This window comes from Equus przewalskii, chromosome 1 (assembly GCF_037783145.1).
Source record: "Equus przewalskii isolate Varuska chromosome 1, EquPr2, whole genome shotgun sequence".
Lineage (NCBI taxonomy): Eukaryota > Metazoa > Chordata > Mammalia > Perissodactyla > Equidae > Equus > Equus przewalskii.
Window position 1 is genome coordinate 40,736,063 of NC_091831.1, and position 27,534 is coordinate 40,763,596.

General features: G+C 34.2%; 1 protein-coding gene across 1 annotated transcript in view; it reads left to right on the top strand.

Moving 5' to 3' along the window:
• ATAD1 (ATPase family AAA domain containing 1) overlaps nt 1-27,534 on the top strand; it is a 52,708-nt gene that overhangs the window by 12,376 nt on the left and 12,798 nt on the right. Inside the window, exons 3-7 of the mRNA XM_070611222.1 lie at nt 6,564-6,662; nt 8,589-8,709; nt 13,743-13,943; nt 20,439-20,545; nt 25,600-25,689. Of these exons, the coding sequence (XP_070467323.1) occupies nt 6,564-6,662; nt 8,589-8,709; nt 13,743-13,943; nt 20,439-20,545; nt 25,600-25,689 (618 nt within the window). The remainder of the gene's footprint in view (nt 1-6,563; nt 6,663-8,588; nt 8,710-13,742; nt 13,944-20,438; nt 20,546-25,599; nt 25,690-27,534) is intronic.

Here is a 27,534-nt window from a genome sequence, read left to right on the forward strand (position 1 = left end):
GCTGTCTCTCTTTTTTTGTCAGTCAGGCCAGGGGTTTGTCAATTTTATTTATCTTCTCAAAGAACTGGGTCTGTTTCATTGACCCTTTCTACTGCCTCTTTTGTTTCAACAGCATTTATTTCTGCTCTGATTTTTATTATTTCTCTCCTGCTGACTTTGGGCTTTGTTTGTTCTTTTTCTTATTCAGTTAGGTGTAATTTGAGATTGTTCATTTGGGATTTTTGTTGTTTAAGGTATGCCTGTATTGCGATGAATTTCCCTCTTAACACAGCTTTTGCTGTATCCCATATGAGTTGGTATGGTATATTTTCATTTGTCTCCAGATACTTTTTGATTTCTCCTTTAATTTCTTCAGTGATCCCTAGCTTGTTCAATAGCATGTTGTTTAACCTCCGCATCTTAGTCCCTTTCTCAGCTTTTTTCTTGTAATTAATTTCTAGCTTCATAGTATTGTGATTGAAAAAGATGCTTGTTATTATTTCAGTCTTCTTAAATTCATTGAGGCTTGCCTTGTTTCCCAACATATGGTCTATCCTTGAGAATGTTCCGTGTGCACTTGAGAAGAATGTATATTCTGCTGTTTTTGGATGGAGTGTTCTATATATGTCTCTTAAGTCTAACTGGTTTAGCTTTTCATTTAATTCCACTGTTTCCTTGTTGATTTTCTGCCTGGATGAGCTATCCATTGATGTGAGTGGACTGTTGAGGTCCCCTACTATTATTGTGTTATTATTAATATCTTCTTTTAGTTTTGTTATTAGTTGCTTTATGAACTTTGCTGCTGCTGTGTTGGGTGCATAGATATTCATAAGTATTATTTCTTCTTGATGGAATGTCCTTTTGATCATTACATACTGCCCCTCTTTGTCTCTCTTTTAACTTTCTTATCTTGAAGTCTACTTTGTCTGATATAAGTATTGTGACACCTGCTTTCTTTTGTTTGCCGTTAGCTTGGAGTATCGTCTTCCATCCCTTCACTCTGAGCCTGTGTTTGTCATTGGAGCTGAGCTGTGTTTCCTGGAGGCAGCATATTGTTGGGTCTGGTTCTTTAATCCGTCTCACCACTGTGTCTTTTTATTGGAGAATTCAATCCATTTATGCTTAGGGTGATTATTGATGTATGAGAGCTTAATGCTGTCATTTTATCACTCATTTTCCAGTTTTCCTGCATTTCCTTTGTTTCTCGTCCTGTTTGTTTTGGTCTAGCCATTGAATTATGTAGTTTTTTATGATGTGTTTCTTTGTTTTCTCCTTATTTATTATTTGTGTCTCTGTTCTGCTTTTTTGTTTAGTGGTTACCCTGAGATTTGTATTCAGAATCTCGTGGATAAGACAGTCCATTTTCTGATGGCCTCTTATTTCCTTAGTCTAAACCAATTCAGTCCCTTTCCTCTTCCCCTCCTAATTTGTTTTTCTCACATCTGATTCCATCTTGTGTTTTGAATTTGTGGTTAAAATGACAGGATTATCTTTGTTTTTGCTGTTTTCCTTCCCTTTAGCTTAATGCTATACGTGAGTATTTATTTCCTATACTGATTCTGTTTACCTGTTTATCTCCTTACTCTGTGTTTTGTGACCCCTCTGTCCCTTTTTCTTTTTTCAGGTATGAGGGTCTTCTTGAGGATGTCTTGGGAGGAGTAAGAGGGTCTCGTGGCTCTGAACTCCCTTAGCTTATGCTTGTCTGGGGAAGTTTTTATTTCTCCCTCATATCTGAGGGATATTTTTGCTGGATAGAGTATTCTTGGCTGAAGATTTTTGTCTTTTAAAGATTTGAATATGTCATTCCATTCTCTCCTAGCTTGTAAGGTTTCTGCTGAGAACCCTTACACTGAAAGCCTGATAGGGGTTCCTTTGTAGGTTATTTTCTTCTGCCTTGCTGCCCTTAGTATTCTTTCTTTGTCATTCATTTTTGCCAGTTTTACTATTATATGCCTTGCAGTAGGTCTTTTTATGTTGACATATCTAGCAGATCTGGAAGCCTCTTCCACACAGATAGATTTCCCCTTCTTTCCCTAGGTTTGGGAAGTTCTCTGCTGTTATTTCTTTGAACAAGCTTTCTGCTCCATTCTTCTGTTCTCCTTGAATACCTATAATTCTTGTGTTGCATGTCCTCATTGAATTGGATAGTTTTCGGAGATTTTCTTCATTTCGTTTTAGTCTTAGTTCTCCCTCCCGCTCTATCTGAAGCATTTCTATATGTCTATTTTCGATGCTGATATGCTCCTCTGTGATGTCTGCTCAAGTGTTCAGTTTCACCGGCCTGGTGAAATGTGGGATAATAAATAATGAGAGAGAGGATGGTTTCAGCAGAGTGTTACACAGGGACAGGGATTTTCTAGGCACATGGTGATGCTTGGATTGTATTTTAGATGTAATAGAGGAGTTTTGATAGGTATATCTGTGATGAAAGGGTGGGTTGGCTTAACTGGGATGTAGAAAAACAGGGAATATCTAGGTTTACTCTTAAGAGCTTTCAAGTATGGGATGAATAACAGTGCTTGACCTGTTCTGGGCATTTATGAATACAGTATTTTGTTTAGCATCTTAATTAAGCTATATAATATTCCTGAGATTGTAGTTTAGTTGTCAAAGACCAGAAAAGATTTACTACTGAGAATTCTTCATATATGTGAAGGTCATATACTGTGGCCTTAGTTGTTTAACTTAATGTCTTCCTATTTTTAGTCCTATCATTATGCTGTGGTCTTCAAAACTTCTTTTCAGTTATTTTGAGAGAAGTCATAGCTGAAATATTTTGTGAAGAGATGATACACTGAAACCTTAAAAATAATTGGAACTCTCACCTGCCAGGTATTTTTAAGAGCAGCCATCATAGAATGCCAGTTACCGTTTGGCAGAGCTAACGTTTGTTGATGCCAGGAAGGCATTGTGAACTGCATTATCAGTCAAGTGGGTTTTAAAACTATTGTTCACTGAACCTTCATCTTAGAAGAATGAGAAGTTGAAGTAAATAAGGAAATTTAAATAGGAAATCAGTAAGGAATAAGCAGTTGGTGTTGCTTCAGTGGCCAAGAGAAATGGTTGATGAGGAAAGAAAAGCAACAACGGAGGGAAACTCGAGGAGAAAAAGTCAGTGCAGTATTGTGTTTTCTACGCAAGTGTAGTAGAAGAGCACTGTAGTGGAAAGCCATCTTACCTAGTAACTTTCAGAATACGTGCAGTAAAATTGGAAAGAAGAAATTTAAGTGCACCAACCCTAAAAGAGAAGATGACCGTCTCTGCATGTCTAGAAAACAATGTTTTCTAGAATTTTAATGTAAATTTGTGATAAGGGCTTATACCCAGTATATAAAGATAATTACTCAAATTCTTTGCTGTTTCCTATTTAAATGCATTTTTAAAAGCTTTAAATCAGTGATTTCATCTGTGTACACTTAAATTGGAGTCCTTTAGCTACGACCTCAGTAAAAGGTTTTTGACTTAAGTTTAATTAGGTCTTCTGCATATTTTCACTCTTAACTTGTTAATTCCATGTCTAACTTTTCTAAAATTATTCTTCCAAAAGAACAATCAATTTTTTGAATCTTTTAGAATCTGCATGAAATGAGTGTTTCTTTTCTGCTGCTCCTTTTCTCCATTTCCTCCTTCCCCATTCTAGGTAAACATTAGTTTACTATTTTCTACCTCACATGGCTAAAAAGTGAAATACCATGAAAGGATAAAAACTATTATGAAACAGTTCAAAAGATAGTTATACGGTAAAAAGTAAGTTTCCCTCCTACTTCTGACTCCCTTCTTCCTTCCACAGAGACAGCTACTACTTGAAGAAACCCACTTTAAGTTAAAAACCAAGCAAATGTTGGTGACTAGAAAATATAATTGTCATTAAGCTGTAAATGATAAAGCAGTGCATGAATATAAGCCATTTTTGGAGTAGTCCAATCATAATTTTGTATTTCTAGATAAAACATTTTAGCAATAGGGGCTGAATTAAAGGTATCAAAGCTAGATAATTGGATAACTTATTCCTGGAAGACAGTTTGGTCTTGGTATAATGTGTTTTAGAGTGCTTTCTTTTCATTCATTTATTTGCTAACCATATTCTGCTCTCCCACATGAGGAATATTAGTGTTTCAACAGAACATGGGCTTTGAAATTAGGCAAATAAGGGTTTGAGCTCTGGTAATGCCAGTTCTAGCTGTGTAATCTTGGCAGTTCTTTTAATTTCTCTGACCCTTGAGTTCCTCATCTGAAAAATGAGAATAATTGTAGCAAGCTCTCAGAATGGTTTTGAGGGTTGACAATAAAGTAGCCAGCACAGTGCCAGGTATGTGGTAGGTGCTCAATAAATGTTCATTTCGTTTCTGTTAGTGTTATTTTTTTTCATTTTATTTATTTATTTATTTTTGAGGAAGATTAGCCCTGAGCTAACATCCACCGCCAATCCTCCTCCCTTTGCTGAGGAAGACTGGCCCTGAGCTAACCTCTGTGCCCATCTTCCTCTACTTTATATGTGGGACGCCTGCCACAGCGTGGCTTGACAAGCGGTGCATAGGTCTGTACCTGGGATCCAAACCAGCAAACCCCAGGCTGCTGAAGCAGAACGTGTAAACTTAACCATTGTGCCACCGGGCCAGCCCCTCTGTCAGTGTTATTAATGCCACCTGAAGACATTGTTCAATGTCTGTTGTGGGGGAAAAGATTCTAGGTAAACTTGACTACAGCATTTTCTATCTCTATAAACGTAAACAACATAGTTGATAATTTTTATTTAGGAAATCCCAGATATAAAAAAAGGTTGTTGTTATTTAAAACAAGAGGCAGTTGTGGCCTAGATATTTTAAGGGGGACTAGTTAGTGGGGGATAAAGCAGGATTTCTCAGCTCAGGACTGTTGATATTTTGGGCTAGATAATTTGGGAGTGGAGACAGTAGGGGACAGGTTATCCTGTGCCTTCTAGAATGTTTAGCAGCATCCCTATCTCTGCTGACTAGATTCCAGTAGCAGCCTCCCCACTACCCAAGTTGTGACAACCAGAAGTATTTGCAGACATTGCCAAATGTCCCATGGGGAGCAAAATCACCCCTGGTTGAGAACTATTGTTTTAGATCATGGCCTAAAAAGAACACATGTGGGATGACTTCACATGTATAGAAGCATAATGAAAAAGAAGAGTAAATTAATGTTATTATAGATACTAAAATAGGATACCTTTCATAGCTGACATATAAAAAGATTTAAAGTCAGTGAAAGAGAACTTATTTACAAGAAAGGGATAAAAGAACGTGGAAAAGGCTACTTTATCCATTGATTCAGTAATTTTACGAGGAGGGTAGCTAAATAGGAAAAATGATGTGGTTTATAGCACATATGAAAAACTGCTATATTGCTAGGATATGATCAACACACATTTTTCCTAATCCTCTAACTAATCCATAATGCTGTGTGATGTAAATTTCCTTTCAGAGCAGCAGTACCCCTGATGAACAGCAAGATCTCATATAATCAAAAGTATTTTAGGAAAATGTAACAACAAAAATTTAGGTAAATATGATTTACCAGAACACCTTCATTCCTAAAAATGTTCACTTAATTGAAATTTGAATATGTTATCTATAGATTTTTAAAGACTCATTAGTGGTCACAAATTCCCATCTTATAATTGGGGAAACCAAAGTAATCTGTGTACCGGTGAGAGTATGGGCTGTAGAGTTGGGCTGCCTGGATTCGTATGTTGCCTCTTCCATTTGCTAACTTTTAACCTAAGGCAAATTATGTAATCCAAGGTGAACTTCAGTTTCTCTTACTGTCATGGGGAAAAATTGTACCTCCCTCATAGGATCACGCTGAAGATTCAATGAGTTGATTCATTTACAGTATTTTGGCATAATATTTGGCACACTCAGTGATTATTTATCATTATCATCATTATTTTAATCAAAAGCTTTGTTGCATTGCTGGAACTCATAGATTTAAGGCTAGTTTTGCTCTGCTCTAAAGTATATGGAAATGTACTTCTAATTCAGAATTATTTTTATTATCACTCATTGCCTAGCCCCAGGAATTGACTTTAACTAAAAGGGACAGCAATCTCAGAATAATTTGAAATTAGATAGATATGGACATTCATTCTAGATACCTGGGTAATTTGAAGGAAGTTTGGCACCTGTTTTCAGATACTCTGTTAATTTAAAGAAAGAAACTCCATTTGTCCATTTCTTAATATCCTTAACTCCTCAGTCTTTCATTTTGAAGTTTTATCTGCACCTGTCATGGTAGTCCTACTAGGCAAGAGGACTCAGGTTGGACCCTAGAGTCTTATTGGAGCAATTCAAGGCCTTATATATGTCTCTACAATCATGTACCCTATTTTCTTATTTCCCAAAAGCTGATTTAAATTGCCCTGGTTTCTGTGGAGTAGACCCTCAGATCTTTTCTTTACCCAGGAAAGGCTTACGATTGAGAAGGATAAGCTCAAGGAGCCTAGAATATCTCTGGATAACTCTATATATCCATTGCTTTTTAGACTTCACAGATATCTGTTTTGAAGTCCTAGTATCTAAATATCAAACTAAAAGAGGTTGCTTGTTTCTTCTTTCTAGGCAGAAAAATTGATGAAGCAAATTGGTGTGAAAAATGTGAAGCTTTCAGAATATGAAATGAGTATTGCTGCTCATCTGGTAGATCCTCTTAACATGCATGTATGTATCTTTAATCTTTTAAGATTTTTTTTGTCTGTCATTTTGTGTCGGGTCCCGAAGACCGTGACCAAGTGTGATGATTCTCTAGGAAGAATCACAGGATTCAGCGTAGTCATACGCAGGAATATGATTTATTACAGCAGAAGGATACAAGGCAAAATCAGCAGGGAAAGAGGGACATGAGATGAGGTCTGGAGGAAATCATGTACAAGCTTCCTAGAGTCTTCTCTCACTGAAGTCACCCAGGATGCACTTAATTGCTCCAACAGTGAGTTGTGAGAACACGTGTAAAATGCTATCCATCAGGGAAACTCTTCAGAGACTTAATGCCCAGGGTTTTAACTGGGACTGGTCATGTAGACTCCATCTTCCTAGCATCTACCAAAATTCTAGACTCCCAGAAGAAAAACAGGTATTCATCATAAACCATATTGTTTGCACAGTTTAGATACAGTGAGCTGTTTTTATAAGGGAATAGTGTGAACTCTCTCGAAATTGAAGTTCCCATACTGCAGCCAGAGGCCAGCCTTGCAAGCAGGTCTTTCTAAGGATAATAGTCTCAGGCTTGCTATGTTAACTTTTTACACGTTTGTTTAGTTAATCTTATACTTTTATATATTTACCTTTGTGGCATATAAAATGTACTGTTTTAAGTCATGTGGATATTTGATTTGGAGTTTAAATGTAGATTTTACTGATAAAATATGATAGACAACACAAGATTCTGAATCGCAGTTTTTCCATGCATGGCCTTGACAGATTATTTCCTCTTTGAGTTTTAGTTCCCTCCTGTATAATCCAGGGGCAGTGTAATACCTCCTCTACTTAGTTCAAAGGATTATTTTGAGGATCAGAGTAATGTAATTTATAAACTCTAAAGTCCTATGTGAATATTTTGTAACAGCAGATATAAATAAATTTTGTAACAATAGGTATAAATAAGTGAGTAGAATGAAATATGATATCCTTTTCTCCAAATCTAGGAAATAAAAATCTACGTCTTTTAATATCTATGTGCACAGAGACATACGTGCTCCCAGAATTAATCCTCTGAATTTGATTTATAAATTTACAATGGTACTTTCTTACCTATATTTCTGCCTACATTTGTGTCTGACTAAGGCTGTACCCAGTTTTTTTCATAGCTCTAGTGAAACTGTGTGATGATTTTTTTCAGATTCGGCTGTTGGTTTTCACCTTTTTTATTTTAGATGGTAAAGAAAGTAAATCTGTTGTAAATATTACTTCTGATGGCCCCACCTCCACCCCTTTTGCTCTATCAGATTAGAGCTAGATTGTCGAAGATTTTTTTTAGGTCGTTTTAGGTTAGTTTATTTCCAAAAAAATTTTTTTAACTTGAGTCAGAAGGCTTTAAAGTACACAAGCTGTGTCTGTTTTGGAAGTATGTAGTATCTCCTATTTACTGTTTATTAAGACATAAGTTTTGACACAATTTTGATTAATAAAATTCAGAAATCCAGTTTGATGGATATAGACCTTATTTCAAAAATTCATGACTGTTGTATTTGGCAGCATCGTATATGAATTAGGCACACTCCTGATGAGTTCTTCCCCCTCGGCCAGTGCTGAATTATCTGTCTGAGCTGGTTCTCAGTCTTCTTGGCAGAGTATTTCTCCCTCTTAAATGGAGTGAATTCAGTTATTAAATCCCTGTGGAATTTTGAGTGCTGGCCCTAGTACTTTTTTTTAATAGTAAGTTGTTGACTATTAAATTCCTTTTTACAGTTTCATAACAATTTAATAATCTCATTGTTGCTGTGAAAAGTCTTTACTCGCATTAATACAACATTTTAATCTTTTGTTATGTGTAATTATCAGATTAATGTTTGCCAGTTGAGGGGGATTTTTTAATTTCAGTGAGTATACATTACTTGTGAAACTCATGTTGATTTTACCTTTTACCAGGTTACATGGAGTGATATAGCAGGTTTAGATGATGTCATTACAGATCTGAAAGACACAGTCATCTTGCCTATCAAAAAGAAGCATTTGTTTGAAAATTCCAGGCTTCTGCAGCCTCCAAAAGGTATGGTAAAAGTTTATATTTGCTAAAGCATTAAAAACTTAGAAAACATTGGAACTTTCTGCCATTATAGAACTTGATGGATTTTCAAGAGAATGCTGAGATCGTGTGAACTGTTTTATAAATAATAGTTTTAACATAACTGCTCATTCTTTAGCTTCCCAAATTTAGATAAATTTTTTTCCCTGTAGTTACATGTCAAAATAATCCCTTTATTTTAAACTCATTTTTATTACTTCCAAGTAAATGAGATTTGGGAAATCAAAGTTAAAAAATAATCCAAAATCACAATATAAGTTTTTTTGTTTTCAAGATAAGACTTCTTTTTGGTGTTTCACAATTCTAGTGATTTTTTTTCTTTTTAGTAATCTTAATTATTTTTAGATTTCAGTGATTTTTTTGGGGAAATACTGAACTGCAAATGAACTAGAAGTTAAATACTACTTTTTTTTTTTTTGAGGAAGATTATCCCTGAGTTAACATCTGCTGCCAATCCTCCTCTTTTTGCTGGGGAAGACTGGCCCTGAGCTAACATCCATGCCCAACTTCCTCTACTTTATATGTGGGACGCCTGCCACAGCTTGTTTTGACAAGCCATGCCGTGTCCACACCTGGGATCCGAACCGGCGAACCTCGGGCCGCTGAAGTGGAATGTGCAAACCTAACTCCCGCACCACCGGGCTGGCCCCTAAATACTACTTATTTTTAATAAAGGGAAACTTCTCCTATTCCTGGATAGCCATCACTTTGAAAACCTTAGAACTCAAGAAGTGAGAGTACTTATGACTGCATCCTTAAATGTAGTACTTTTATTCTTGTTCATTCAAATATTAATCATATTTAAGGGTTAAAGGTGATTGAAATGGAGCTTACATGATAATTGACAGTGGGAGCTAAATAGAGGTGTGTTACCGTGGCTTTCAGATACAAATGCTATAGGGTAGCTTATTTTTTTCCATTTAGTGGAAGCTTCTCTTCCACTAACTAGACAGGTTTCCAAAACTAGACAGGTTTGATTTATGTTACTAGTCAAGACTGAACTCAAATTATTAGACACAAGGATTTTTCAAAAAAAGTGGGATTTTTAGAAATATCAAAATAGCGCTATGTGTAAGTTGTAGTTGCTTATAATCATACTGATTTTGAAGCTGTATCATAAGTGCATTAATTTATATTTCAAACGTAATTGAAGCCAATACCTGTACATTTTTATAAAGTAGATGATTTTTGTTTGTGAGAGAGAATGACAGTTATTACCAAAAGTGACATGTTCTTTTCGTTAACTAAAACAAAACTGTTTATTATGTATTTTTTTTATTTTCTGAAACAGCAGAGCTGCTTTTTTCTTTCTAACAAAAAGCATTTAGTTTATTTGGGTTTTTTCCCCCAAAGAAAATTTCTAATTATTTATTTGAGCCCAGATCAAAAAAGTAAGGTAAAAGTTGGATTATTTAATTATGTTCTTGACTAACCTCTTCCAGGTTGTTTGAGTCTGAACAAAAAAGAAATTTTGTGAATTTCATGTCTGGGTTTCACAATGTTAGTGAATTTAGGAAAGTAAAATGTTTTTTATATACTCTTAGAGAAAGCTCCTTTTCTCATCAGCGACGTCTCAGTCCAGGTAATTGGGTGACTCCACCAGTTAGACTTGGTTTAAAGCCCTGATTAGCATAAAAGATACAAAATTATGAGGAGATACTTGTTCTGGTTAAATCTGCTGCTTATTTGAAAGCATTATCCAAAACTGGAGGTGGCTCCTGTGTGTATTTAAAATTTTTCTAAGTTACGTGAGTATCTCCTGATACGTAATCTAAAGTTTTACTTTTTGAGCTTTTCCAGGTTTGCATTTTTGGAAAATTTTTTATCAAGAACAAAAGCTTGAAAAGTCATTGATTTACTTGTTGACACTCAACATAAATTGGATATTAGTGTACAGAAGCAGAGTATAAGATCAGTTGCATACCATCCTTGTTCCATTTTTGGACTGGAAGTAGGTTACCTAGGTTAGAGTCATTGCTTTACTTCAATTTTATGTTATCCCTGGGGAGTTGATTGCTTTCTAAGCTGAAAGTGACTGCCTCACAGTCTACAAAAAGAAAATTTGAGAATACCTTGTTATGTACTATCCATGCAACACGTGAAATCATACTTAACTAATAGGATCACATAGAGCTGTTATGCCTCTAATTGGTTATAAGAAGATGCCATAAAATATTGATGGTTGTATTAAAAAAGTAGCCCTTTTTTTCCTCCAAACATTTAAAAATTTAAAACAGTTAAAAAATGCTATTTAAATACTCCATGGCTCTGTCTGTAAACTCTGAATTCAGTAATCATTTTGGTGCATAAGTTTTATGTGAATGTCATCATATTCCATGTGTTGATGCATTCTTAAAAATGTTAATCACCTAAGAAAAATATATTTTGAAAAATTGATTTTCTGAACCTATAAAGGCCTACATTCCCCTTCCTGAGTACTTTATATTAAAATAGATTTAATTTTTAAAGATATTTATTTTTCCAACATTTGGACAAAATTTTTATTGAAGTTTGAAAGTCACTAAACTAGTCCAAAAAAGAAAGAAAAATTGTTCGCTAATAAGGTAATATATTTGTTACTAATGAGGATTATCTCTAATTTGGATCTGTTTGCCCTAATACTTCTTTTCTTCATCCTAAATCTTTTATTTGCATGCAGTACTTATAAAGCAAAGCCCTTACCAAAAACATCCATCTTAAAAAGGGATTTAAATTTTTAAGCCTTACAAAGCTCCAGATAAACAGTTATTTTGTTGAAAACAGTTATAGAAGTATCAGACTAAACTCAAAAAAACTAATTAAAAGGTTTCAAAACTAATAAAGCCTAATGCCCCACATTCCTTTGTGGAACCACTCATTTACCACCCTTCATAAATATTAACAGTGTGGAGTCTACTTCAACAAAGGGTATCAAGAAGGTGCCACTTTCAAATGACATTATTGCTAGACTCACTGATAACATGTTAAATGAGACAATATGAATCTTAGTGAAACTTAACATGGAGAGAAATGGTGATAAAACAGTTGAATGAATAATTATAAAGCTGACACTAATGTAACTAGCACCTGGGTCAGGAAGTGAACTTTGCTCCTCATATGCATCTTATCTATCACGGCGCCATCCTCTAGAACACTATGAAATCCAGAAGCTTTCATTGCATGTTGAATCTTTAGACATTAGTAAATAACTGCTCGATTACCAACACTAATTATAATCCCTGAAGAGTAATATTGGGAAAACTTAATTCTGCTAAGAAGTACCAAAACTAAACTATTAGGAATGAAATAATCAAAGGGATAAGTGAATACTTCAAAACAATTATAACATTCTAAGCGTACTGCATAAGTTTATGAAGTGATGGTGTGGCTACAAAACCAACAAAATATGAAGACTTTTTGCATCAGTACTTCTAAAAATCCTGAGATTCAAGTAATATGTATATAAATGTTTGCTGGTGGATCTGCATTCCATATTAAATTATGCTCAGAATGATAAATGTAATAATAATTACAAGCTTCTGCAGTCATCCCATATGTTTTCAGCTTTATTTAACTTAAATTCTGTTAGACCAGTTTTATGTTGTTCACATGAGCCATCCAAAAGAAAAGTGTCAGTAGAAGATTTAAATTATAGCTGACTTAACTAAATTTGTAGCACTTACATGAACTTAATGAAAAATTGCAAAGACTGCTTGAAAATATTAACATGTACTGGCGAAGTTTATGGTTTTAAATTTTAAAATCAGCTTTAGAAAAGTTTAGTTTAAAATGATTAAACTTGGGTTAGTTTTGAGTCTTAAGAATTACTAAGCCCACTAGAAAAATCTGTGTATGCTTGAGGAAAAGTTTGAACATTAGTTTGAAGTGCTTGATGTGAAAAAAATTTATTAGGTTTATGGAATCAAGCTCAAGTTTCTTATTTTTTAAAAAAATGAAAATTTTTGTGAGGGAAATTTTATATAAAATATTTACAGTCATGCACTGCATAACAGCATTTCAGTCTCAATGACAGAGTGCATATACAACAGTGGTCCCATGAGATTAGTACCATGGAGCCTAGGTGTGTAGTAGGCTATACCGTTTCGGTTTGTGTAAGTACACTCTGTGATGTTCACACAATGACAAAATCGCCCAACAACACATTTCTCAGAATGTATCCCTGTTGTGAAGCAATGCATGACTATATTTTTCTTCCCTTATATTTTGTATTTTATTTATGTTACATAGTAATATTTTGGATACTTCCAAATCCTCTCCATTTTACCCAGCGTGCCTCCTATAGATATTGTTGTTCTTTAGGTGCTATATTACATGAGAAAAGTTGAGAAGCTCTGAATTAAGCAAATATTTAAAGAGGTCTACAGGTTACAGTTTTTGTCAGGCCTGTCTGTGGATGATCTATAGATAGAGCCATAATTTTAGTATTATATGAACTTAGAACTACTATAGGGAATGAACTATACCTCATTTTAGTTGAAAAACAGTTGGTGATGATTCCCAGAGTACTCAAGACCCAAACCTGTTTAGATCCCTTATATGTTAAAGAATTACCTTAAAACTTAAGTCTCCCAGCAACAGCAAAACAGTGTTTGCTGCATTCTGTTTTGAAGTTGTCAGTTTTCTCTGGGCTGTTGTCACTGTGCTATAGTGCTCCATTAGGTTGTGAAGGTAGAGGGTGTTAGATGAGTTTATTTGCCAACCATTGACTGAGTGATGTGAGTTTGGATGTCAAGATGATTGTCTTTAGTATCCTAAACTGAACCTTTTCATGAAGGGAGGAGGCACAAGGGTACTGTAATCCCAAGGACATGTCACCCCTGACACTGAGCTGAGAATATGGTGCCTTCCTTTTCTACTATAAAAAATGATTAGTAAACACAAGTGAATATTGGGAAAAATGTTAGTGTGGGCAGAATTATTATGTTGATTATCACTTAAACTGAAGCAAATGGCTCGTTCTCTTAAAGGAAATAATAAAATAACATGTTGCTTTCCAGGTGTTCTTCTCTATGGGCCTCCAGGCTGTGGCAAAACGTTGATTGCCAAGGCTACAGCCAAAGAAGCTGGCTGTCGATTTATTAACCTTCAGCCTTCTACACTGACAGATAAGTGGTATGGAGAATCTCAGAAATTGGCTGCCGCTGTTTTCTCTCTTGCCATAAAGCTACAGCCTTCCATCATCTTTATAGATGAAATAGGTATGCTATGTTTTCTATGTGAGCATTTTAAAACAGCATTTTTAAGGGTGATATTAAATGACCAGATAGAGTTTTTAACATTTATTAGGCCAAATTAATAGAACAAAAGAGATAACCAACATCTTAATATGCTATGTATAATTTTTGTGTTATGGAGTAAACCATAGTCTATTTATTCCCCTGCTTGATAAGTTTTTTCATTCTTTTCCCTATTTCAAACAGTATGCAGTGAACTTCCATGTACATGTTTCCTCAGGCACTTGTATTTCCAGGGTAGATACCTAGAAGTTGAACCGTTAGGTTGTATGATGTCTCCATCTTCAACCTCACTAGGATTCCACGTGTTGAAAATGGTTATACGTGTTTTCACTGTCTCCAGTGTATAGGTTGTTTCCCTTCATAACTCCCTAAAATTAATTTTTTCACACATTGTTAATTTTTGCCAATTTAAGAACATGAATTATCTCATCATTGTTTTAATTTGTATTTCCCTGCTTATTAGTAAATTTGGACATCTTATAACATGTTGCTTAGTGATTTGGGTTTCCTTACTTGTAAATTACCACATTTCTTTGGAGTTATTTGCATTTTTCATGGTAATTCTTTGTTCATATTATCATTGCAAATATTTTCTAGACTGGCTTGTCTTTTCACTTTATGATGGTTTCTTATACAGAGACTTAAATTTAAATGTGTGTAGTTACATTTATCAGTCTTTTTTCTTTATGATTTATACTTTCTGTGTCTGGTTTACTTCATTATGCCCATATTCTCCTTATTTTTTAAATATATAGTTTGAAGTAGAAATCTAATTTTATTCTTTTTTCTTTTCTTTTTTTTTTTTGGTGAGGATGATTGTCCCTGAGTTAACATCTGTGCCAATCTTCCTCTATTTTGTGTGTGGGACACCACTACAGCATGGCTTAATGAGCACTGTGTAAGTCCACACCTGGGATCCAACCCTGTGAAGCCCAGGCTGCCAAAGCAGAGCACGAGAAATTAACCACTACATCACTGGGCTAGCTAATAATTTTATTCTTTTTCATATGGACTGCCAACTTATAAGATCATCTTTCTTTGTATGTCATGACTTTTTACGTTAGTGGACTTTTCTATATTTTATAGATCATCGATATTTTTGTTCTGTTCCTGGTACAGTAAGTTATGTATATATGATAAAGCTATAGTAATTAAAACTATAGCTTTGAATTAATTATGCTATTATAGTTATATGTAATATAGGCTACATAGAAATAGAGAGAAAGATAGGTTTAGATATATAGTACTTTGGTTACTTGTTGCCTTCTGCATCTTTCTTGTCAATGTACTCCAACTGTTTTAGATTTTTGTTGTCCATTTTGTACAAAAGAGCATATATCTGGATTTTTAAAAAGTTTGATCTAAGACTTTTAACCAGGTAGTGTGGTTAGTTTGCCTTCATTTTGATAGCTGATATATTTAGATTTATTTCTACCACATTACTGTGTGCTTTCTATTTACCAATCTAGTGGACTTTTTTGCTTTTTTTATTTCCTTTTCCCTGATACAAGTTTATAAGTTATATATTCTTTTTCTTTTAGTGAAATATTTAGCATACCTACTTGTCTTAAAAGTCTAGGCTAATCATTTCTGCTTTCCTTCCTCCCAAATAATACAGGGACCTTGGAACTCTTGAACAGTAATTGTTCCCTTCATCTCTTACGTGTTGTTGTTAATGTTTTCTCTTATTTTCTACCCTCCATATTTTTATTTTTATACTGGCAGTGCTTGTTTAGAGACCCACATTTGTCTTTTTTTTTTTTTTGCTCACTGTTGCTTCTTGTACCTGCCTTTTCTGGATTTAATTACCTTCTTACTGAAATCTGTTGATGTTCTTTCAGCAAAGATCATGAATATAGTGAATTCTGTCTGTTTTGTGTGAAAAAGTGTTAATTCTACCTTTACTCTTAAATGATACAGAATTATTTTCCTTCAGCATTTTGAAACTACAAATCCATTGTCTTCCAGTCTTTCTTGTTGATTTTGAGAATTCTACTTATAAGCTAATATTTCTTTGTAAGTAGTCCATTTTTTCTCTCTAATTGCTGTTATATTTTTATATTGTTCTTCTATTTGATTATGGTTTTCTACGTCTGTATTTATTTTTCTTTATCCTGCTAAGACTTACTGTGATTTTTAATCTGAGGATTCATGGCTTTCGTTAATTCTGGAAAATTTCTCAGCCACTATATATTTTTGAATGCTGCATGGCTTTCATTTTATTAAAAAACAAAACATATTCTTCAACTCTCTACTTAATTTTTAGTCATTTTCACAGTTTCATCATCTGTCTCTCTACCATACTTCATCAGTTCTAAAACATACTGTTGTACTTTTTTTTTTTTTTTTAACGTTTTAACATCCCTGGAATTGGGATAGCATGTTATAACTTAATTGGCAATGTTTTTTCTTCTAGTATTATAATTTAATTGGCAGCATTTTAAATTTTTTGTTGATACAAAATAGTGCAACTCAAAAATCAATCAGTAAGTTGTAAAAAGCAATTGTGTTGCTTGTCTGTCCAGTCTCAACAATCATTGAGTTTGTATTTTGTTGATTCTATTTGAACTTTAGAAGTTTTATTTGGTTCTTTTTCAAATTTATCTTTTTTCACTGTACCTTGCTCTTTTGTTAGAATTTCAGCCCCTTTTATGTCTTCAGAATTTTAAACATACTGTTTTTATATAGTTTTTTTGGATTGTTCTATTGTCTGAAATTCTCCTTCTCTTTTATATTATGAAGTCTTTCATAGTAATTTGTTTCCTTATGTCATATCTAACATTAGTTGGCTTACGGTTTGTTTTTGTATCAGAATTCTGTGTTGCCTAAGAAGATCCAGAGTAGTTTTTCCATCTTCAACTTAGAACCTCTGGGGTCTGATCGCTGAGGACCAATTTCTATGATAATTTCTCAACTTGGACGTTCCTGGGTTGAATGGCAGTACAAGTTTAGACTTCAAGCCTGAGACAGAGCCCCTCTGGTCCTGGTTTTTTATTTTTCAGGATGGACATATTTCCCCCCAGAGCCCAGGCCAAGACAGACAAGCTTCCTTAACTGTCTATAGTGGTGAGCAGAATTTGTTTCTTGTCTGCACTTTCTGTGAGTGTACATCCTTTTGAGAATCTTGGCTTTAGCATGAATATTAACATCAAAGCAGAACCTTCTGATGCTACAGATGCATACCTGTTATGTACACAAACACACACACAAACAGCAGTGTAATCACTTCAAGTTCTTACCACTCTTATTTTCATTTCACTTTTATCCTGAACTCTCGGATTTGTTTCCTTGCTTTCTTGCAATCTCAGATATTCATTAACCTTTCTTTTTTTAATTACTAGACTTCTTTTGAACAGTTTCGAGGTTACAAAAAATCGAACAGAAAGTACAGAGTTCTCATATACTACTCCCCTCATACACAGTTTCCCCTATTGCCAATACTTTGCATTAGTGTGGTACATTTGTTACAGTTATGAACCAGTATTGGTACATTATTAATAACTAAAGTCCGTGTTTATATTAAGGTTCATTCTTGGTGTTGTGAAGTGCTGTGGCCTTTGACAAATCTACCATTATAGTATCATACAGAATAGTTTCACCACCCTAAAAATCCCCTGTGTTCCACCTATTCATCCTTCCTTCCCTCCCAAACTCCTGGCAGCCACGGATCTTTTTACTGTCTCTATGATTTTGCCTTTTACGGAATGTCATATGGTCTTCTGTAGCTTTTTCAGACTGGCTTCTGTCACTTAGCAATATGCATTTAAGGTTCTTCCATGCGTTTTGTGGCTCGGTAGCTCATTTTGTTTTATTACTGAATAAGTTCCATTGTATCTTTTTACCACAATTTGTTTATCAATTCTTCTATTGAAAGACCGTATTGGTTGTTTCCAGTTTTGGGTGATTATGACTAAAGCTGCTAACGACAGTGATATGCAAGATTTTGTGTGGACATGTTTTCACCTCAATTGGGTAAAAATCTAGCAGCACTATGCTGGATCGTGTGGTAAAACAATAATTAGCTTTTCAAGGAACTGCCAAAATGTCTTCCAAAGTGGCTGTACCATTTTGCAGTTCCACCAGAAATAAATGAGAGGTCCTGTTGCTCTGCATTCTCTCTAGCACTTGGTATTATCAGTTTTTTGGATTTTAGCTATTCTAATAAGTAAGTATGTGGTGGTATCTCATTATTGTTTTAATTTGCAGTTCCCTAACATATTATGGAGCGTTTATTTGCCATCTGTATATCTTCTTTGGTGAGGTGTCTGTTCAGATCTTTTGCCCATTTTTTAATTGGGTTCTTTCTTATTGTTCAATTCTAAGAGTTCTTTATATGTTTTGGATACAAGTTCTTTATGAGGTATGTGTTTTGTAAGTGTATTTTCCCAGTCTGTGGTTTGTCTTTTCTCTTAACACTGTCTTCCACAGGGTAGGATTTTTAATTTTAATAAAATCCAACTTAGCTGTTTTTTTCTGTGATGGATTATGCTTTTGGTGTTGTATGTAAAAACTCATTACCTAGCCCAAGGTCACCTAGATTTTTTCCTATATTATCTTCTAGAAGTTTTATAGTTTTGTCTTTTACATTTAGATCTGTAATCCATTTTGAGTTAATTTTTGTGAAAGGCATAAGGTATGTGTCTTGCTCTGTTTTTTTGCGTATGGATGTCCAGTTGTTCCAGCAGTATTTATCAGATGATGTGATTTATAAGAAATATACATTTGGTCGTTCACATGACCTGGGCTTGCTGCTGGGCTCTGAAGTGGAAGGCTGGGGATGGTGGGTAGTCTTGTAGGACTGAACCCTTAACCTGTTAGAATTTGATGCTGTCTCCAGGCAAATATTGTCAGAATTGCGTTGAATTCTCAGACAGCCTGTTGGTATCTGAGAATTGCTTGTTGGTATAGGAAACGCCCCCGTCCCCACATTGGAATTGCTCTCAGAACACCAGAGGAGATATACATTAACTTTTTAAAAAAAATGCTTTATCTAGCTTTTTTGTTAGTGTTTACATACGTCTTTTTCCATCCTTTTCAGCATTCTGAGCCCTTATTTTAAAAGTATGTCTCTTGTAAGCAGCACACAGTTGTTTTTTTTTTTTTCTTTTTACATCCAGTTTAGTATCTTAATTGTGTTCTCGGAGACTCTAGACCATTTACATTTAGTTAATTACTGATATAATTAGGGTATTTATACTTATTCAGCATTTTAAGTTTTTCATATTATTTTAAGCAGCCATCTTGTCAGAACCACTTCTTAGTAATGAAGATAATTTAGGAATAATTAATAGCAGAATTACAGTGGTTAAGTAGGCAGCTGAACTTAGACAATTTGTCTTTAAAAAAAATAAGCAATTTAAAAATGACTGGATTTTCTACATCTGTAATAGATGGGTTAGTTTGATGCATAGTCTGACAGTAGGACAGATTGTACAAAATTGGAACTATATAAGAAAATCGAAGGTATATGTTTGCCATCACAAGACTGTCATGTCATGGTAACATATTTTTGCTATAATTACTTTTTTAAAAAGGGTTTTTCTTGAAGCTTGGACCTAGCACATTACAAAGCATTTTTGTGCCGCTTACATGTATGACAGACAGAATTGAAGTTGCAGTTTTAATGCTGAAATATGAAAGCTACTCAGAAATGCCAGTGATTTGAAGGAATATAAGACAAAACATTTGAAACAGGATTGTACTAGAAAATCTAGGATTTATGTTTGCTGTCTTTTTTTCATTCTTAGGATGTGTACCACCTTTCACTCTTTTCATTCTAGAAGGAAAATGTTTTTCCCCCTTTTAAAAGCGTTTCATGTTCATTATAGATAATTTGGAAGACAAAGAATAATTCAAGAGAAAATTTAAATTGTCCTTAAGTCTGTCACTGAGAGAGAATCAAAGTTAATAGCATTTTGGTGTATTTCCTTAAAGGCTTTTTTATCCTGTATAACCTATGTACATGCATGCTAACATGTGTGTTTTAAACCATTTTCTGTCCTACATTTTCCCACTTAATAATGCTTTGACGTTTTCCAATGTCATCTTTATTTGTTACCAGGAAAAGTGTGTGAGGAAAAAGGATGTGACCCCATAATTAAGAATACATAGGATGCAGATAACCTGGAAAGTTAGAGCCAGAGCACACACACTTTCCTCCCAGATACTACTTGATCCTTTTCCAGCCTTTCAGTACCATATCCTTCACTTCTTTTATATATGTTGGCATGAATGTGTTTTTAGGAAAGAAATGAAGGTTGTGAATTGATTATGTATTAATTTGACCAATAATTTGCCAAAATTGTTATACCAGAACAGTGTGTAAAAAGGCATAGTTGAACCCTTTTCTTTGTAATCCTTTCATAAAGTTGTTGACTTTTGATTAATGCTTTGAAATTATATAAATAGTAAATAATTCATTATTAATTTCTAAGGTTAAGGATTTTTTCCTTCTAGACTCCTTTCTACGAAACCGCTCAAGTTCTGACCATGAAGCTACAGCCATGATGAAAGCTCAGTTTATGAGTCTCTGGGATGGATTGGATACTGATCACAGCTGCCAGGTATTTGAAGGAAATCTGCCTTAAACTTGTGGTGGTGGTAGTAGTGTTGATAGAAAATTTGTTGGGCTACTTGTTAGGCTTTTTTACAAAAGTCTTTTTAGTAATTATTTATACTTATCATTAAGTGATGGGGATCTGAAAGAATATGGTTTGTATACATTTTCATCAATTTTGAAGGCTTCATAATGAAGAAAATGTTATTAGATTGCTTAAATGCCTGAAACAAATGCAATAGAAGAGAGAAAAGAGGATAAAAGCCTCTCCTTGGAATTTTCAGAGCCATTATGCCAAAGAAGAGGAAATGACTAGTGGTTGTGGGTATTCTGTACGTGTTCTTTTAACTCTTCTCAGTTCTTATGTTACCTACCTCATTTCCATTTTACCATTTTTGTTAGTTGCTAAAACTTACACACTGCCCACTTCCTATCACATGTACCTTCCTTTCGAATCTCAATTTTATGCCAGACAGTCTTCTATCCTAGGCTTTGTCTCTTCCCCTGGCAAGGCTGTGAAACCAAAACTAAGGTCCCTTGGCATTGCACCCAAAGAGAAAGCCAGCTGTGGTGTTCAGTTTACCTCTTTGGGTTCCCATTTTCACTTAGTTTGTCTGCTCTGAAGAGGAGAAAGAAAAAAAAATTTATCCAGCATGTTTGTTTTTCTGCCGTATTACTGGAAATGGAAGTTCCGTAACCATTTTTCTGTTTTTTATTTTTTTCATGAATCACCTATTTATATCTCATGGAAGAATTTTGGAAAAGTTAACAGTGTTCTTTTGTTATTTTAACTTTAGTAGGTATTTTCTATTTTGTAATCTGTTTTTGCCTTTTTAAGAATATCGTATATTTAGTGTTACATCTTTTATCTCTTTAAAAAATTCAACCATTATTTCTTCAGTTGTTGTTTCTTCTCCATCCCCCCCATGTGATCTCCTTATGGATTGCCAGTTGGATGTACCTTATTTATATTCCATGTGTTTTAACTTCTCTTTCATATTTTCTCTCTTTGTGCTGCATTCTGAGTAATTTCTTTGCCTCTTTCTTTCAATTTGATAATTCTGGGTTCAGTTGAATCTCTTCTGCTATTTAACCCTTTCATTGAGCTTATTTTTTTAGTTATTATATTTTCAGTTCTGGAAATTGTTTTAAGTTCTTTTTCAAGTCTGCTAGGTCAATTTTGATGGGCTCTTGCCCATCAGCTCGTGTTTCCAGTTGGATTAGAAAACAAGAGCCTTGGCATCGACTAGCTGTGGGAACTTGGCCAAATTATATAACCGCTCTGTATCTGTATAGAGGGAGTAATATCTATAAAAAGTGAAGGATGGTGTCTACCTCGGAATTACCGTACAGTTTTAAAGAATTAATCTGAATAAAGTGCTTATATTAGTGCTTGGTATATGTTTACTACATAAGAATTTGCTGTATGATTTTTTTTATTATTTATTCCTTTAAATATGTTAACATACTAATTTTATGGTTTGTATTAAATAATTCTAACTTATGACTCTTTGTAATCTGGTTCTGTCATTTGTTTGAGTTTATGGTGGCTATTTTCCTCTGTGTTTTTTGATTTCATGGGAAAAATCATGTTTGGTAGCATTTTGTGAACTTTTGGAATCTATGTTGAAGATCTGTTGCTCTAAGAAGATTTTCTGTTTATCTTCTGCCAGATTTTTTTTTCCCAACACAAATAGGTAAATTCAGGTCTAAGATCCGTGTTAGCTGGCTGTGAACAATGAAATCTGAGGGATTTCATGTGCGTTTATGAGTTTATATGTCTATCCAAGAACCAGTGCTTGCCTCTGCTGAATGGATTTTCTCATATTTCACCATGTTTCTCTGGCTGCAGTACTTAATGAGTGCTGGCTTTATGTAGGGTGGTTTCTCATCGGGCTTTCTGGCCTGTATGGTGTCCAGTGCACACCCTACTCTCTAAGACCTGTGTCTGTCCCTATGGTATGTGGGCAACTTCTACCCTTGCTTACCTCCTTTATGCATAAGCTTCACTGCTGGCTTCAGCTTAATTCATTTATCTTTTTTGCAGATTTGTCAATTATTTTAATTCTTTTATACTTCATTATTTTTATATGTTCTGTAGCCAGAGGGTTTAAGTATCATCTATGTCCACCACATTACTGTAAACCAAAAGTCTGAACTGCTTCATTCTCAAGAAGAAAATTAAGCCATGTCCTTCTACATACCCTTTATGAAAGTATAATTTCATCATAAGGGAAAGTTGCCTTTAGTATTTGTTGGATGATTAGAGAAAAAAGCACAACATAGATGAATTTAGGTGACATTAATAGAAACAATTTTTATTAATAATTGGTTCTGATAAATCTATTCAATGGAAGTAGTTTACAGCTTTCCAAAAGCTAATTCTTGTCCTAAGCAATAATATTTTAAAGCACTTAGACAATTGAATAGTTAGCTCATGTAAGAGAAAATAGTTTAATATTATATTACATCCTGTTAGAGTATAACATTCAACTATTTAAAGCCAAAGAGAGACAATTGGGTGAAGTATACTCCAGAGCCTCTTCATCCAGAGCCCCACAGCATAGCTCTGATACAGCATGGTTTAAAACTGAGTTTTCAGAACCATAGTTCCTTATTAGACTTATAGTATTTACAGTTTTCATTATGACAAGTTTTTATTTGAGGGAGCAAATAAAGGTGTTGCTTTTTTAGTAAACTCCATTAACAATTGTTTTAATGTTTTTTTGTGTTGAGCGGGTTACAATGGATATTACTAATTCGAATAAAAGTTTTAGATATATTCTTCTTTCATACGAACCAGTTAGCTTTTTTCTAAAGTTGTCTCTTCTATGTCTAGGGATGAAGCCCAGTATCCGGGCTAGCTTTCTTGTGTGTACGATACAGCTACAAAGGAAACAGAAATAGTTGAATGGCCCACTTAAACCCATTACCATTGCTGGAAATCCATATTCTTCACCTTGAGATGAAGACATGAGACATAAAAGCTAACACTGTTTTTAGGCTATTCATTGACATAGTTCAAGTTATGAGGCCTAAAATTAGATCTGATTATTTAAAATGTAACATGATAGTTTCCTCATATTTTGTTTAAAAAATTTAAAAGTCTTAACTAATACTTAAAAGGTGTGTTAATTTTGCTGCTTAAGTACTAAAAAATTACTGTTGCTTCCCATTTTGAATTTTAGCTCATTTGCACTAAATAGAATTAATGTATGTATAAAGGTTATCTGTTTTTACCTTAAATCACTCCTTAACATTTGCTTCTTTAAGTGAAACTGTAAGTGATTTCAATCACTCTTGCTTTTTTGTCAGGAATATCTGTTATTATCCTGTACGCATTTGTATTTGGATTCCTTGATCCTAATTTTTAGCATTCCATCTTCCATACTGGGTTTTTGTATTTTGTTTGTTTTGTTTTAGGCTGTTTGTTTACCTAGAATGTTTCTCAAAATGCAGCCTATTTTTCAGGTTTTTTCAGGTATTGCCTCAACTACAATGCCTTTTGTGATTCTCTGCAACCTAATATGGTCAGTCTGCAGCAAGCTTCATGTCGCTTAGAATCTCTCTTTTAGCAGTTAATATACTCTGTCTCAAAATATACTTATACTCATCCTTTGTCTTACACAATTCATTTGATCACTTTTAAGACTTTGTTTTACATTTGGTAGAAATTTTTCCTTTCTTATTAATTTTGTAGAGTTGTAGAAAGTAGAAAAAAAAAACAGGTAAGAGCATTTAATATTTTGATTTTAGGACCACTTAACCCAAATAAAAAATTGCATTATATTGTGGAACTAACATTTCTCAAATTTATATTTGTATTTATATTTGTTTCCTCTAGGTGGCAACCTCTCACAGTTAATCGAAAGTAATTTGGCTGTTGAATATAAAGAGTAGAAGCAGAATATAAGATTGAGTGGATCTTTCAAAATGTTCTGGAGTTAGATTTTAGATTATTTCAAAGATCTGAGACTTCTTAGGCTGAAATAAAATAATGTTAAAGAAATAAAAGTTTCCATAGAATACTGATACGTTTCATTATGGGTAGCATTATTATTACAGTAATGGTAACATTGAAGCCCTTCAGAAATTAACTTGTTTTGTATATCTTTGTCTTTGTTCATGTCGATTTTTCATCTCTGCGTCCTTTATAAATAAGTAACATAGACCCAGAAATTGGCAGGGCCACCAGCATTTTTTTTTTTAAAGATTAGCACCTGAGCTAACAACTGTTGCCAATCTTCTTCTTTTTTTTTTTTTCCTGCTTTATCTCCCCAAATCTCCCCAGTACATAGTTGTATATCTTAGTTGCAGGTCCTTCTAGTTGTGGCATTTGGGATGCTACCTCAACGTGGCCTGACAAGCAGTGCCATGTCCCTGCCCAGGATCTGAACCGGCGAAACCCTGGGCTGCTGCAGTGGAGGACGCAAACTTAACCACTCGGCTATGGGGCCAGCCCTTTCTTTTTTAATTCTACCCAGCATTTTGCTGTTTGTTTTTGTTCTCTTGCTCTTGTTTAGAGTTGGATTGCTTAAGTTTTTATTAGCATTGAGAAGATATCACCCACAGTGCTGATAGTGTCATGGGATGCTGATGGGAAATCTAGAGGAAAAAATACGTTATATCTATTCCTAGTACCAGAATCTTCAGCCTTAAGGGAAGTGTTTCCTTACTATTATTATTAAAGGACTTGAAGATTCCCGTCATATGTATTCCCAAGCTGTAACATAAACGACCATGTAGCCAATTAAACAACTGTATTTTGCAAAATATAGTAGTTTTAAAATTTTCTATAATTCTTCAGTAACTGAATAATAATTATTTTACTTACTAACCATTGCAATGCTTCAGTTTTACCAGCTTTGCTGTCATTTCATCTATTTACGATTAACTTCAATTTGTATCTATAAATATTTGAGTAATACTGGATTAAAATCAGATTTCTTATAGAAGATTTAAATGCCATTGCTTTTTTATACCTTCTAAGCCTTAGTAATAGCAACCTAAAAGGAGTATTATTGGTAGATTTAATGCCTTGTATTTTCTTTGTATATTTAGGTTATAGTGATGGGGGCTACTAATCGTCCTCAGGATCTTGACTCAGCTATAATGAGAAGAATGCCTACGAGATTTCATATCAACCAGCCTGTAGGTGTTTTTGAATGTTATTATAAAGTTAAATATTCACTTTTTTACAAGTCTTTACCTATGATTTTAAGAAGAGAATGATTTTTTTAACAGAACTTAATTATGACAAGTAGAGAAGGAATGGAGCAAGAATCTCCATGATTGTTTCTTTATCCTTTCCACTCTCTTCCTCACTTTTTTAATTTCTTTTTTTTCTAAGATCAATGCTGTTTGCTTCTCTTCAAAGTATATGATTACCTCGTTTGCCTAGCCACTTTAGTGCTTTTCTTTAGAATGTAGCAAGTTATCTATGGAAGCCACATAAGAAAATCTAAATTATAGCTCTGGTTTAGCATAGGACAAAATTAAGGAGATTGAGGTTAAAGAATTGTTGTGTTCAAAAGGCCTGACAGGAAGAACAACTGGGATTTATTTGATTAATTATTGATGGTTGTAATCAGTGTTTTCCTCTGACAGAATTAATGGTTAACCAGTAGCTAAAAGATTACACTTTAAGAACTCGAATGAGAGAGTGATATTAAACAAGTACTATTTTTTTCCTAAGTCTTTTTTATTACTTAAGAAAAATCCTCAAGTAGATGATTATAACTTATTAGTACTCTATAACTTTTGCACAAAACCCTTAAATCTTGAATTTTGTCTGCCTTTAGATTGGAGAAGAAAGGGAAATAAAACATGGTTGGTAGTAGAAGGTATGCTCCATACAATCAGCATGTTACATGTATAGCCACGTAGAGGAACTTTTAGTGTCATGCCTTTTAAATTTTGAAATAAAAATATGATCATGCCATTTATAATCTCTGGCTAAAAATCATTTGTCCCATTTTATATTCTACAATTTATCAGATTAGTTTGTGGCAGTAAACCTGGTTTTCTAAAATTGATGAGTGTGGCCTCTATAAAATTACTCTGATCACCTGTTTGCTACAGCTACAACATCTGGTTCATCTGAGGGGATGGATGCACATGCTTAACCACTCTCTTAGAAAATTTACCTGATAAATCAATGGGGAGATTTTTTAACTTGATGTAAGAGTGTGTAAAATTTATTTAGTATGACTAATATTTAGTAAGCATTAATATGTGTCAGACACACGCTAGGCTCTGGTGAATGGGATGTGGCCCCTGTCCTCAAAGAATTATGTTGCTGGGAGGCCAGACACATAAATAATGTAAAATGTACTTTACAAGGGCATTTTTAAAGAATTGTGAGAACCTGAGGTGATAATGAAAACTAATAGTTCTATCTGAGGAGGTAGTGAAATTTATAGAATCCAGGTAGGCCTTGAAGGATGGTGGGAATCTGATAGTCAAATGAGATAAGGAAGAGTTTTCCTGCCAGAATGAACAAAGATGTGGAAGCACACATTTATTTGTGATTTCTGGGGGTAGTTCAGTTAGGGCATCTGGAAAATAGATGGAGACGAGGCGTGGAAGGTGGACTGCTGCCAGGTTTAGATGAACTTTGTATGCTTTGCATAAGAATTGCCGTTTTGTTAGCAAGACATCTGAACATTTGTTTTTAAAATTAATTTACCTCAGTGGTTCTGAAGGTGGAGATTACCTTGATAGAATCTCTGCCTGTAGTCCAATAGGAAACAGATTTTTGATGTACAGTGGAATAGAACATAGGATACAACAGCATGGAAAGTAGCCTTTACTAAAGTTGTGAGTTTAATATGTTAATTGTGTGAGTTATCAAAATGGGTTGTAACAGATTTTATCAAATTTGTTATAAATTTGTATACTGTTAATGTGAAACTGAGATTTTTATCCCCTTTTCATTCTGTTTTGAGCAAATATAAATACACACGCACACACACTGGGCTATTATTTTTCTTGTTG